The 13,516-nt window shown below is 42.1% G+C and overlaps 1 protein-coding gene across 1 annotated transcript; it reads right to left on the reverse strand.

The window, feature by feature from the left end:
* Nucleotides 1-303: 303 nt before the first annotated feature.
* On the reverse strand, nt 304-1,879 carry LOC131881500 (uncharacterized). The gene is made up of 3 exons (XM_059228380.1): nt 1,731-1,879; nt 1,325-1,664; nt 304-1,250 (listed from the first exon to the last, which is right to left on the reverse strand). The coding sequence occupies exons 2-3, from the start codon at nt 1,604-1,606 to the stop codon at nt 1,059-1,061; spliced, it is 474 nt and encodes a 157-aa protein (XP_059084363.1). The 5' UTR covers nt 1,607-1,664; nt 1,731-1,879; the 3' UTR covers nt 304-1,058.
* Between the last annotated feature and the right edge of the window lie 11,637 nt (nt 1,880-13,516).

Here is a 13,516-nt window from a genome sequence, read left to right on the forward strand (position 1 = left end):
TCGATAGTAAAGTTAGTGAGGAAAGACGGGCGAGTGCGAGCCAGGATCTGGTGGAATCTATTTAGAGAGAACGGCACAAAGAGGAGAAACTCCCAGAGGGCGCTGATTGAAGGCTAACACGGCGTTGTAAGCAAGAGGGGGGGAAGGAAAACGTGGTTTTCTTTGGATCATCATGGAGATTCTCTGACGTCAGCAAGTCAGAAATAGGCTCTTTTTCTTTCTCTTTTTTTTCTTTCCTACGCCTGGACGGGGAACAGATGGGCTGAGACTTGACAGAGACGGAGAGAAAGAAAGAAAGGGATCTGGAGGACAACGTCGATAATTTATCAATCACACTGGATCTGTTCTTGGATATTGGCATTTGGGTTGGAATATACTGAAGCATTACGGAAGAACACGCAATAGTTGAGAGTTATTACAAATATTTTGGACACTCATGGTTGCAAAAAGAGATAGGGAGGCCTGATACAAGCTTACAGATGTATCGACGAATTACTTAACTTTTGATCTGCTTCTGGAACAAAGCTACGCATTGCTTTCAAGTAATAGGGAATGGAACTGAAGTTGTTGCAGCGTTAAAAGCTGCCAAGTAAATACATGTGATTCTCTTCTGCCAAATTAATCCTCAAGGGAAAAGGGAAAATATCTGTCCATTTGAGAGATGCCATTGATCTGTACTTTAGACAAGACAGTTGGTCTCCGTAAAATATCATTCCAAGAAACCAACCCTCAAACACCAGTTTGCATGGAGGAATGGCGTGTTCCTTTGTCCAAGTAGCAAATGAGAAGAAGAAGTATCATCTCTTCTTCTCTATGCCACCAATGACTTTGCCATGCAGAAGAAAATGAACCCACCAAGGTGATTTAAGGAATGTGTCAAATGCCTTGCCAGACGTCAGCTGACGTTGTTAATATAAACAAAGAAACGTGCCCCTGCGTGTCTGAGCTTGACACTTCTCTTCTTTGAGTTCCCTTGCAGACAACATAAAAAAGCCTTACTGACATTGATCAAAAGAGATGAGATTCTGAACGAGATTGTTGCAAAGATTATTATTTTCTTATTTCTTCGAGGCAGGAAGGGGAAGTTTCTGGGTTTGAGGAACATCTATTCTGATGCCTCCTTCCATATCCACACTGTCGTTAGAGTTGTAGACATATTGAAATGAAATGCCTTCCTCCAAAAGGGACTTGTCCACCTCAATAAACTGATGACCACCTCCGCAAGAACTGGAATCCTTGGACGGTTTATTCTGGAACCAAATGGAACACATATCAGTGATTGCCAATCGTACTTACTCGAATTGAATCCAATGCAATCACTCACCGATACAGAGGCCAGACTTCGACGCGTCTTCCGACGTTCCATGGCGTCAATTTGAGCAAGTGGTATGTCAGGTCCCTCGTTGGGACTCGAACTCCGCTTTCGAAGTCCCATTGGGTTGGGCTGTGAACCCGATGAGCTATCACAACAAGTAGTACAACAAGAGAGTACACAGAAACAAAGTCTTCTCAACCAGGACAAGTTGAAGTCACACTGCTGACACGTGGAATAACTGGATGAACATTTGGAGCACTTCAAGATCTCACAGCATAGCTGCTGTCCCATTGAATGGGAACAATGAGCAGAGCAGGAGGGTCTCAAACTCTGAGACAGGGTGTCGATCCTGTGGAATGGAATTGGTTGGTTACAACTTCTTATACGGGATTGCTATTCAAAACAGAGGGCTTACCGTTCCAAAATGGTGAAATCTTGATGGGTTGGTTTGGGATGGTAAAGTTCCAGCTCTAGTCAAAGGAGCACAAATGGATTGGTAGTGAGAGGTTCCGCAACTGACGTTCAACCACGGAAGATGGTTCCACTTTTATAAGACTAACGCTTTCCCTCTTGTGTCTAGTTCTCTCTTTTTCCTTCCGATCCCTCTCGTTTTGAAAATCTTTGCGTAGTCTTACTACAAATGTGAGGGTTCCAGCCGGTTCCAGCCTTCCGCGAGCTTTCCCTTCTCTGAAAGGACTTCTACTGTTCTTGGACGGAGTGTATCGCATGGACTTGGGTCCTGCTTTCAACATGTGTCAATCAAGAACCAAGTACATTCAGACTCAAGAATTTGTTCAACATGCATGTTACGCCCTCGGATGAAATAAATGCTGATTGCCATAAGGGAAGCGTTTTTAGGACGGAACTTCTGAAGGCGAGATTATTGTCAAGCAAGTTGTACATCCCAACTTGAACTGAACATTTTGGAGTGGCATTTCTCTTATTTGACCTGCTATCTTATGATGGGTGTCCAAATTTGGGTGATATACCCGCTTGGTCACCACAACCGACATTAATTACCCTAGCCTCGGGAATAACTACAAGTTATTTTTTTCGCGGACTTTCTTACCGTTACTGGGATTGGGATCCCCGTCCAGTTTCAGATGAAAGAGTTAAATATTTTGTTTACCTTTCAATTCATATAATGTCGGATCCACCAACGAATTAGAGTGTTCTGAGTTATGTTCCGAGTGAAACATCTTTGGGCCTGTTCCACCATTTACAAACCAGCTGAACTAATTGCAGCCCAATTAGGCGACTCATTTTCAAGATGTGGTTGAACAACTGACATATGCAGGGTTAGCATATTGATACCATCTATGGACCACAACGTCAGATTTATCCAATCACAACACTGAAAGGCTTTACCTTTATTCAACTGGATATAGTTATCGAACTTTCCATCGTTTTGGAGGACAACACCTAAATCCTTCATGGACAGGCCTGCTGAATATTTCTAGATTCATCATCCAACAGTGGAGAGTTCAATGGCATCGACCCAAAGGTCATTGAACAGAATTTCATTCCGTTCAGGGCCATGGTACTCTCAGTAACCCAAGGGTAAATTCGATCTAGGTTGTGTGCCAGGCTACTGGAATCTTGGCCATTCCTACCAGAAAGTAAGAAACTTTGTATCGTCTCCATAAGAAGAGAGACTGGTCGTAATGCTAAACGGTTGAAGCGGAGCAATGGAGATGACGAAAAGCAGAAAGTGCACTTCTTGATTAAATATTTCTTCAATATTAGTGATTGTTTTATACAATATATTCAAAATATTTTGGTCATTTGAATTACAATGGTTTTACCTGCAGTACTTATTAACTTTTGAGATAAATGACCATACACATCTATGGATATATTTACGTGTAAATTAGTATATTATCTATCATAATGCTGCTGAATTATATGAGATTAAATGGTATTTACCCTCAAAATCCCTCCTCATATTTAAGCGCAGAGTCCAAACAATTAATGTTACTGAGCTTTAAAGTGCTATTGTTGAGCTTTACAAAGCAAACCATAGCAACAACAAAACTGAGAGATCCTCAGGCCAACTAGGGTGTCTACAAAGCTGGTCAGAAACACCGCCAACAGGTTCAAGGAGACTGGTACAATTGAGGCCAAAAAAGAATCTAGAGCTCACTGGAAGATCAATGATAGGATTTACAAAAAAAAACAGCCAAAGATTGCGGAAGATTGCAAGGCAGCCTGGTGTTAGCCACATTACGGTCCAGCGGATTGTTAAGAGTGACTTGGGCATCAAGGTGTACCGGAAATCAAAGCACCACCTCATCAGTTATGCTATAAGCATCAAGAGATTGAAAGGGAGCTGAATCTTACTCTGGAAAATTAAGCCCAGGGTGCTGAAAAGATGAGAAGATATTCACGGTCCAGCCCATCCATAATCCCCAGATCAATAGATTGATTGGTAAGAACTTCAACAAAATCCCCTTGGCCGAAAGAGGCATCTTTTTGTTGCCAGAAGCCCACCTCTGTCATGGTATGGTCAGGGGTGATGTCAGACGGGAAGAACCTGCCATTGGTTTCTGTTTCTCTTGCTTGTCAAGATCAACCAGCACAAATACCAATATATGGTGGAGTTCAATATGATCCCCTGGTTTCGACAGATTTATGGAGAGGCTGCATTTGTGTTCCAGTAAGATGGGGCCCCAGCCCACACTGCCAGAATGATCTGGGGGGGGGCTTACATTAAATCTTTCCAACTTTCTGAAGTAAAAAGTATGTGACCCCCCCCCCCCTTCAGGCCCTGACCTCAACCTGATGGACTTTGCAAAGTGATCATCCTTGAGGACAGAGCTTGTTCTACGACCAATAAAAGTGACAAACTCTAAGACTTGCCCTTGAGTGGGGATGGACCTCCATCCCTAAGGACATTGTGATTCAAAGCTGCTCCCAAATCAGCTTTCGACTTTGCCGCCTAATCACCAACAAAGGTGGATACATCAAAAGTGTATAAACATTTATCGTAGCCGTTAGTTTTTTTCCATTTATCGATCAAAGATCAGTCCAATATCTCCTTCCAAGCAAAACTTGCAACAAAATAACCAGAGTCCCAGACTTAGTTTACATACTGTAGATATACATTTCAGAAAAAGTGAGCTTTTTTCTTTCTTTTAATGAGCGCCTTCGTCCCAAAATAATCTTCTTCATTCAAGTACGTCAATGGGGAAACTTTGATTTCAAATATGGTGTAGAGTTCACCATTTTGCGGTTTGAAAATATCTTGGATTTCAAGAAAATCCATACGGCTAATTTTGTTAACGAATAGGAAGCCATTGCTCAGATTGTTCAGATTTTTGTTGCAATTGAAATTGAAGCTACGAGAGGGTAGTTATGTTTCCGAGTATTTATGATTACAATCAAATAGAGTTGCAATCATTGTAAATGTCGTGATTCGGAATTATTAATGTTTTGAGAGCTCAATAATCACCTATTATTCTCTTCAACAACAAAAACACATAATTCTTTACCTTTCACAAGATAAAGCAACCCTAGCAAATCTTAGATCAAGCAAAAAGAGCTAACTACGAGATTGATGTTAAAAAGTGAGGGCGTCCTTTTTCCTTGTTTGTCGAATATAGGGCTTTCAGTTTTTTTGCAGAACTAAAATACAACAACAATACAACTCCTCATAACTTCCCTACAAAACGTTATTGTGCTATAGTTCCGAATCATGGCCTGAGACAAATAGTGGATGAAACATGAGAACAAATTAATTCACCAATTGCTAAAGTTTGTCTTTTATATATTTGATCTTGCAATAAAAGTTGAATTTAAGGAAATGCCAATTTTTCTTTAAATGATGTCGCGTCACTTCCGAATGTAAAAGAAAATTTGTTGCATATTTGAATTTAAGGTTCAACCTTTTATATTTTTCCCCAAAATTAGGTGCTTCGATTTTATGCTGCTTAATTTCAAGCTCTTTGTTTCGTCCATCATTATGGAACTTGATTGATTGATTTCTTTATTTCTTTTGGTTTGGTTTTTCACGGCTTATCTAATCGCTACAGGGAATGCAATCCCTAGTACTATTAAAATGAATGGTTATTGTTCGTTCATTTATTATCTTTCAATATCTCTGTAATATTTGGTCTACCAACGAATTTCAGTTGGCAGACAGAGGTAGTCCTTGAATAGAGGGTTGATCTGGAATGCTATCTAAAAATTTGTCCAAGTCTGACTTGAAAGATGCAAGCGGATCAACAAGGCCTAAGTATTCCCTACGAATATTAGAAGGAAACAAATGAAACAATGAAGGAGCCCGAGAAAGAAGAGATGTGGACTTCAATGTTCGAAATAGCCTGGATTCTCAAGGGCTTGAAGGTGCTCTCAAAAAAACTCACGTTAAGCCTCTACGGTCACTAGAATTAACCCTAAATCCTGGGTTGGGACCAAGCTCATGGATGCTGTTGAAGATGTAGAGTATCAGACACCTTTCGCACCTTCTCTGAACAATGTACAGTCTCATTTTTTTAATCTCTCCCAAGATGAGAGCTCTCATTCCTGCGATGTTCCTAGTGAAACATCTTTGGACTTGTTCGACCTTTTGCAAACCTGCTGAACTCATTGCAGCCGAAATGGGCAAAGCATATTCAAGATGTGGCTGAAAAATCGACTTGCATAGAGTTAGCATCGTGATGCTATCTCTGGACTTAAACGTGCGATATATCCAACCACACATTTGAAAAGCCTTACCCACCTTCAACTGGATATGCTCATCGAACTTTCCATTATGTTGGAGGACTACGCCTAAATCTTTTATAGATGAGACCTGCTCAATATCTTTACCTCCATTATCTACGAGTGGAGAATTCAAACCCAAAGGTCATTGAGCGGAATTTCATTCCGTTCAAGGCCATATTACTCTCAGTAACCCAAGAATAGATTCTAGATTTCACTGAAATCTTGGCCATTCCTATCAAAAACTAACTTTGTATCGTCAGCATACGAAGAGAGACTGGCTATAGTACTAAGCTTTTGAAGCGAGACAATGGATATTATGACAGGGAGGAGCCCTAAAATGAAATCCTGTGGGAAAACCTGGCTTGATTTCCCCTTACGGCCTCCAAATTAACGCGATATGAGACTGCAAGATCATCTAATTCCTCATTTAGACTAGCCTTGCCAGTCTCAACTGACTCGTCATTAAGGCAATAAGCTATTACTCCCAATCTCTATGGAGTTGAAAACACAATGGAGAACTGAGCTCAATACCTGTTAGTTATAACTCCTAACCTGTAAATTGTCTATGACTTCACCATCGACCTCAAAGAGCCCTTCAGGGTGATTCCTCTTACTCTTAGAGTTTGCATAAAAGAAAAGAGCTTTCACCTTCGACTTGACCTCCTGGAACACCCTATTCTCTATTTTCAAAACATCATTCTCGTTGGAGGCCTCAATCTTGCCCAGAATGAAATCCAACTTTATTTGGAGACCACCCGCACGAACTGGATTCAAATTGTTGTGTAGCTTTTCCGCTAGTTTGCAACTCCTTTTGAACAATTGCTTCTTATCTTTCGGAATTTTTGACATGTCCCCCCTTTCAGAACGCTTTCAGAACGCTTATGGTGCGTCTACACGAGAAACTCTGTGTCACAAAGTTTGCCTAACAATTTTGGAAATGTTTGGTATTTGACAAACAGTTCATCTCTGAGCCGTCTACACGTGAAACTACCGGATCAAAACGGTTTGCCAAATATTTTGATTTAGATTTCTAATCCGATGAACTTGCAAGTGATTGTTTCATTTCTCAATGGGTCTTTCATTCAATATTTATGTTATGCACGGTAAACAAGATGATTAGTATAATGAACATAGGGAAACTGAGGAATTAAATTTGAAAAAAAACACCGATGGGCACTATCATGATGAGAATGTTTCGCTTTCCAAAAAGGTACTTTATTTGGCCAATTTCAATCTGTGCGGTCATATTTTGGCTGAAATGATGTCTACTTGAAGGCGTGATTTGCCCCGTTCTATGAACTGTACCATAAGCCACCTGATGATGCAATTTTAAAAACATTTTCGCTTTTCGAAAGGTTTTCGACATTCATTTTGACTATAAATCATAAACCAACTGTTTGGAAACGAAAACCTGACCAATTTTCCAACTCATTATAATCGTGAATAAATGGACAACAGTTTTCCAAGAGTATCATAAACTATTTAATAGCCGAGTACGGGTCGAAATATGACAACGATATATAGTCCAAAGGTCATGTCAGAAACGTTAACACAAATATAGTAAGAGCATTAACCATGATAAAGACCATTTGGATATTTATATACAGTTAACATTACAGATGGCATTGACTAAAAAAAGTCAGTTCTATAGAACAGATAAGGACCCGCCCACAAGAACAGACGCCATTTGACAGGGAAGGTGATGGTCATGGGCAGCTTTAAGGTAATGAGTCAGTGGGCAGGACTCGGTCCGTTGAGATCCGACTGATCTGGCTTTCATGGCTAAAATTGCGGGGCGGGAAATGGGCGGAGGAACAGCTAAAAGTGTCTGGCTAGTCTTGATGCTTGGGCCTCAAGGGTGTATGTACATAGAGGACCGATCATGGGCGTGTGTGTCGGTCGAGGGCTGACTGATAACCAGCCAAGAACCTCCAGGTATGGGCCGATGATTCCGTTGTCTCTGATGATCTGATCCAACTTGAATCGGATCAGTCTTCTTTGGACGAGGTCAAGGAATCCATTCCATCCATCTAGCTTTGCGTTGGGTCGCTCAAGTCTTGCTCACAGACGGATGTGAAAGAAGGGGCCGGGACCATGGTCGGGTCCGAGTCCATGACCGGGCTGAGCCCGAGGACAGGCCCGGGGTGGGTGGGTTGACTCACTACTGCATTAAGAGGGGACGGGATGACATCTGATGACTTTGAACATTGATTGACAATTCTAGGCCCCTTCCTACTCTAAGTTGGGGTTATCCTGTGTCAAAATGAACCACAGTCAATACATTTTTCTAAGTTATAAACCATCGTGGATCAAGTAAGTCAAGTTCTGTACTCGCAGAAAATGGACACCTTGGTTGGAAGGGCTGGGGAAGATGCTGTCGTCCATGAAATATTTGCTCTTTGGCAAACAAACTTTAAACATGTTCAAATCGAGAAATGTTTGTGAAATACTTGCGAAATGGCAAACAATGTTGGTCAAATGGCTAATTATTTGCCGAATTATTTGTCGTGTAGACGCACCATTAGCTGGAGTGAAACAAACTTTCTCGGAAACTGAAAGTAATATATCTATGGCTACGTATACGTACGCTTCCTATTCCAGTATTGAAATCCGGTTCAGTTCTTCTAATCTTTCTGCATTTAGAGGCCATTGTTCATCTTTGAACTTAAACTTAGCCAGACCGACCTTTTTGGCCGTTCTTACTCTAGAGCACGCCGGTGTTTGAGTTATGGTCGACCCTAGAGACCCTGGTCAGAGACGCGCGAAGTTTGACAAGTGGCTCCACTTCGAAAAAGTAAGCGATGAGATGAACTAAAAAGTTTCCGAACAGGTTTTGAATTGATGCACTGTATAAGAAAGAGTACCGTCATGACAAGCATCATTGAATAGTTTTTTCAAGGAGACTGCGAAATTTTACTACAAGACAAGCTGATTCATGGATATGGTATTTTAGATTATTAAAAATAGTTTTGTTACTTCCTAAATACTTTCTGAACCTATTTTTTCATAAGATTAGATTGCAAACATATTTCATACCATTATTCAAATTAACATTAACTCTTCCCGAGTATCTAAAGAAACAAGCCCTTTTTGCTTTACAATTTAATTTGCTGAATATGGTTGCACTTTCATTTTTGAAGTGCTTTAGTCCAAATTGATCCAGGCAGTATGCGAGAAATTAGCGTGACAACTGTATTGTATTGAGAAGTAACGTGCTGATGCATTTCTAGTTGTAAAAGACATTTTGATAAATACATAAAAAGTGAATCTTTTATTGCGACTTTCGGTCATGTCAAGTTGTAAAATGATAGAATTGTGTATCTAAATAACTTACACACATATGGATAAAGAAATAAAAGAAGAAACTAAAATCGTTAAAACGATGAAACATTCGACTTTGGGCTAGGATTTGAATGCACTTCACTCCGCCAGTCTTGAAGTAGCTCTTTGATTCTTTCTTTAAAACTAAAGACGACGTAACTTTCAGGAATCCTTTTCCCTCATCGATTAACAAGCGAAATATCACCTGTCTTCCCAACATACACAGCATTGAGGTTCTTGCTTCTACATTGGTCGCTTCATTTTCTTTGGTCTTGCTCAGGTCCACTCTTGATAGTTGGAGGGATCCCGGTAGTTAAGAGTTTTTCCTTGCTCCAAACAAAAATCGCCGTCCAGCAGTCTCACATATAAAACAAGCACAATGAGGAGCTGTCGACTTTGAATTGGACCGAAGTTGCCTAAAGCTTGCCATCGAGGATTAATCTGACATTTCCGGCAAGGCAGAGGAGAAATCTAAATTCCCCAGCTTCTGAACTTTGATTTGGCAACTGGGACACAACCCATTGGGAAGTCGAGGATCGTACACTTTATAATTTGTGATCAGGAAGTCTTGGATGATTTGATGGAGGCAACCATCTTCTTGAATCACAGCCCCGAATTTGGTCACTCGATCCGGACATAACAGACATATCACTTGACGGCTTTTAGAGTGTTTATCCATGATCATTGACCAATGAAACACGATTACAATTAGGTGTGGGTGCTTTTAACGAAAGAGCGGCGACGACAGTCATTCGTGAATACTTTAGCTGGATTCTTGGATACGGTCGTCTCCTCTAGTCTCACCCGTCTCACCACGGTGGTCAAAATGCCTTATCAAATATTGAGAGAAATAGAGAAATACGCAAATCCATCTTAACAGTCTCCTTCCTCGCAAAACCCACAACAAGTAATTTTGACTTTAATTTTGAAAAATTTAATTTTTTTTTATTGAATTATGGCTCAAATTTAACGCTCATATGGCGAATAGCTACCAAGATTTGTTTGGATACTTCTGATTGACTTCAAAAGGCTTTTGAACCACTGTGGCACTCGTCTCAATGGTGAGACGAGAAGGGTAAACTGATCAACGAAGAATCCCGCTTTTGCCTTCTTTAAATTTCTTACCTTACCATCGCAGGGTGACGTAGAATTGACTTTGTACTAGCCTCCTTGTCAACACTAGCTTTACGGCTTGGGATTTGAAAGGCAAAACTAGTTTATTTGAGTACAAAACAGACTTTTATTAAAATATCTGAATTGACATATTATTTAGGCGCACGGAATGTAAAACAAAAAACATGAACATCATTGATTGCAAGCTCCACGGAAACGTAGAAAATGGTCACACTTGTGGAATGAAACATGGCGCCTAGATATATTTCTGAGAAAAACGTTGAAACCATGAGAAAGAAATGACCACTTTTTTCAAGCGTGGAGGAACTTAATAATTCGCATACAGCTTCGTAGACACATGCTGAATATTACCCCTGCATTCATTTTTATTAAATGAATCGTTCACCTCCTATTGCCCTCATGTTAGACGTGACTAGTGATATCACAGCAGAGATGACTAGAATTGGTTCAGTGCACATGAAAAAAGGGAAGAGTTGAGTTACAGATAATACGAAGACAGGTAGGTAGAGGTAAGTGATGAAAATCTTGGTTATTGTAGCAGAGTGGATGGGTCAGATTGAACAGATCCTTTGTCAACCCCCGGCGCTGATGGGATTTGGTTGGGAGACGGACAAGGGTACGTGACCGCCAAAACTCCGAAGGGATGTCGGGACAAGGACAATAAGGTGTTAGCAAATCCATGACCGGGAAGGACAACTTGTGTCCGGACATCACCTCCAGAAAGGTCAGATTCCCAACACTGTTGGACACTAACCTTGCCAGCCCGATGGTGAGGGGCCAGGTTTCACATAGAAAATGTGCCCATGCTTTGTTGGCATATTGGGGCACGCAGAGGTATCGCTTGAGGAACTTATCGTAGGTGGCATCGGCGGTTTTGAGGGCGGATTGGGCGGAGTTGGGAAGCCAAAGGTGTAGGCCGTAGAGAAAAATTGGGGTGAGGTAGATCCGGAAGAGTTGAAGGACTATTGGGAGGGGAAGATTCTTAATGGGAAGTCTATTGGATATGTATCCGATCCTGGCCCTGGCCTTAGTTATTGTGGATTTGAGGTGATTGGTGAATGATAATTGGGTGGAGAAGGTGAAACCGACATAGTTTAAATACTTGACGATTTCAATCGGACTATTATTGATGTGGAAGGAGGTGGGAGGCAGACGACCTGTATGGAAAAACATGGCCTTCATTTTGATGTTATTGACTTGAAGGCCATTCTCTTGGCAATAACCGTGGAATGCATTGATGGCATATTGCAATTCCACGGCTGAATCAGCCAAGAGAACCAGGTCATCTGCATATTGTAGATATTGGACTGGAAAACGGTTGATGTAGGGGCCTTGGTTTGTAAGAGCTTCGGGCAGGTCGGATACATAAAGATTAAAAAGAATTGGCCATAGTGGATCCCCCTGCGGAAGGCCAACAGAAGTGAAATAACAGGGGGATAGGTCCTCACCAGATGGAATGGAGCAGTTGAGTCCCGCATAGATGTTTGACAACAGGACACAGATTGAACGCGGAACTCCCCATATTTGGAGTTTGAGGAATAATTATGTTCGGTCCACCCTATCAAATGCTTTGGAGAAATCCACAAAGCATCCGTACACTCTCCTCTTGTTGCTGATGTTAGATTGCACAATTTCATAGAGGAGAGGAGCTGCCGGGGTGGTAGAGCGGCTTCTCCAGAAACCGAATTGGAACTGGGGAAGGAGATCCCTATCCTCGGCCAATCCGGAGAAGCGAGCAACTAGTAGGGTGGACATCATCTTCAAGAAGGGTTTTTCAAGGGCAATGGTCCAATAATTGTCTGGAATGTCCCTGGGCCCTTTCTTATGGATGAAGATGATAGCTGACTCCATCCACTCTGGTGGGAAGAGGGAAGAATGGAGGGCGAGACTGAATAGATGTTGAAGGAGTGGCAGGGCTTGGGTCCGGAGAAGTGACAGTTGGAGAGGAGATATCCCAGATGTTGATGAGGCTTTGCTCTTCATCTTCTTGAAGGCCACGTTCATCCCGGGTTCCATGAAAGGCTGCAAAAGTGGGTGGTGTTCTTATGGGCAGCCCTGGACCTCCTCCACTACTGTTTCGGATTTTGATGAAAACAGTTATTGGCAGTGGAGGAGGAATTTACTCACGGGAATCTCCGAGTTGGTGGCAGGCCTTTTTGGCACATTTGTACAAGCCCACCATCCGGGAAGAGGCGGATGAAGAGAGCAGGTTCTCCACTTCCAACCTTTGGTGGGCTGACTCAGCGCTCCTCAGAGACTTGTGGTATGCAGTTCTAGATATCGCATATTGCTCCCAAGTTTCTGGTGTTTGGCTTGATTCTGCACTTCGCAACTTTTGGAGCATTTGACCCCTCAGCTCTTGATGGTAGGCGCTGAACCACGGGGTCTTGAGTCCTCCTCTCCTCCTCAGCACCAAAGAAAACTCTTTGAATGCTAGCAAGATGCCTTGGGCCACTGCAGCTGGGTTGGTTGCATTACCGATGTTAATGGATAGTTGAAGGGCCTCAAGTTGAGCTGCACACTTCTGTACATTGACCACGCACCTCTCATTTTGAGTCAGGCCTAGACGATGGAAATTTCTGGGCATCTTGGAAGTGACTGAAATTGGGAGGTGATCAGACAGTGGATGGACGAAACTGGCCAGACATGGGATAGTGTCTGATATGATGATGTGATCAAGTAAAGAGGCATCTTGGGAGTAGGTGTGTGTTGGGACCCCCGGGTCAGAGCACAGAGTGATTCTCCATTGGCTCAGGATCTGGGCGAGCGCAGAGAATTCACTCAAGTCAGGACGGATGTTGAAGTCCCCACCAATGATGACTTTCTCTGGATTATTCACCTTCTGAAGGATGGATGTGAGGTTTGAGACAAGATCATCATAGTCCGTGCCTGGCTGATAATAGACGCCAATGATGGTGAAGCCTTGGGGGGGGAATTGGAAATCCACGGCTATGAGATGAGGAGAGGATGAGAGAAGGATGGGCTCAAAGCGGTTGGTAATATAAAGCTCCAACCCACCGCTGGGCCAAGCACGCTCAACAG

This window comes from Tigriopus californicus, chromosome 6 (genome assembly GCF_007210705.1).
Source record: "Tigriopus californicus strain San Diego chromosome 6, Tcal_SD_v2.1, whole genome shotgun sequence".
Lineage (NCBI taxonomy): Eukaryota > Metazoa > Arthropoda > Copepoda > Harpacticoida > Harpacticidae > Tigriopus > Tigriopus californicus.

Coding starts and splice junctions, on each gene's coding strand:
- LOC131881500 (XM_059228380.1), bottom strand. CDS start 1,606: ATGGGACAGCAGCTATGCTGTGAGATCTTGAAGTGCTCCAAATGTTCA. Junction 1,251..1,324: donor GAAGTCTGGCCTCTGTATCG/GTGAGTGATTGC, acceptor ATTTGGTTCCAG/AATAAACCGTCCAAGGATTC.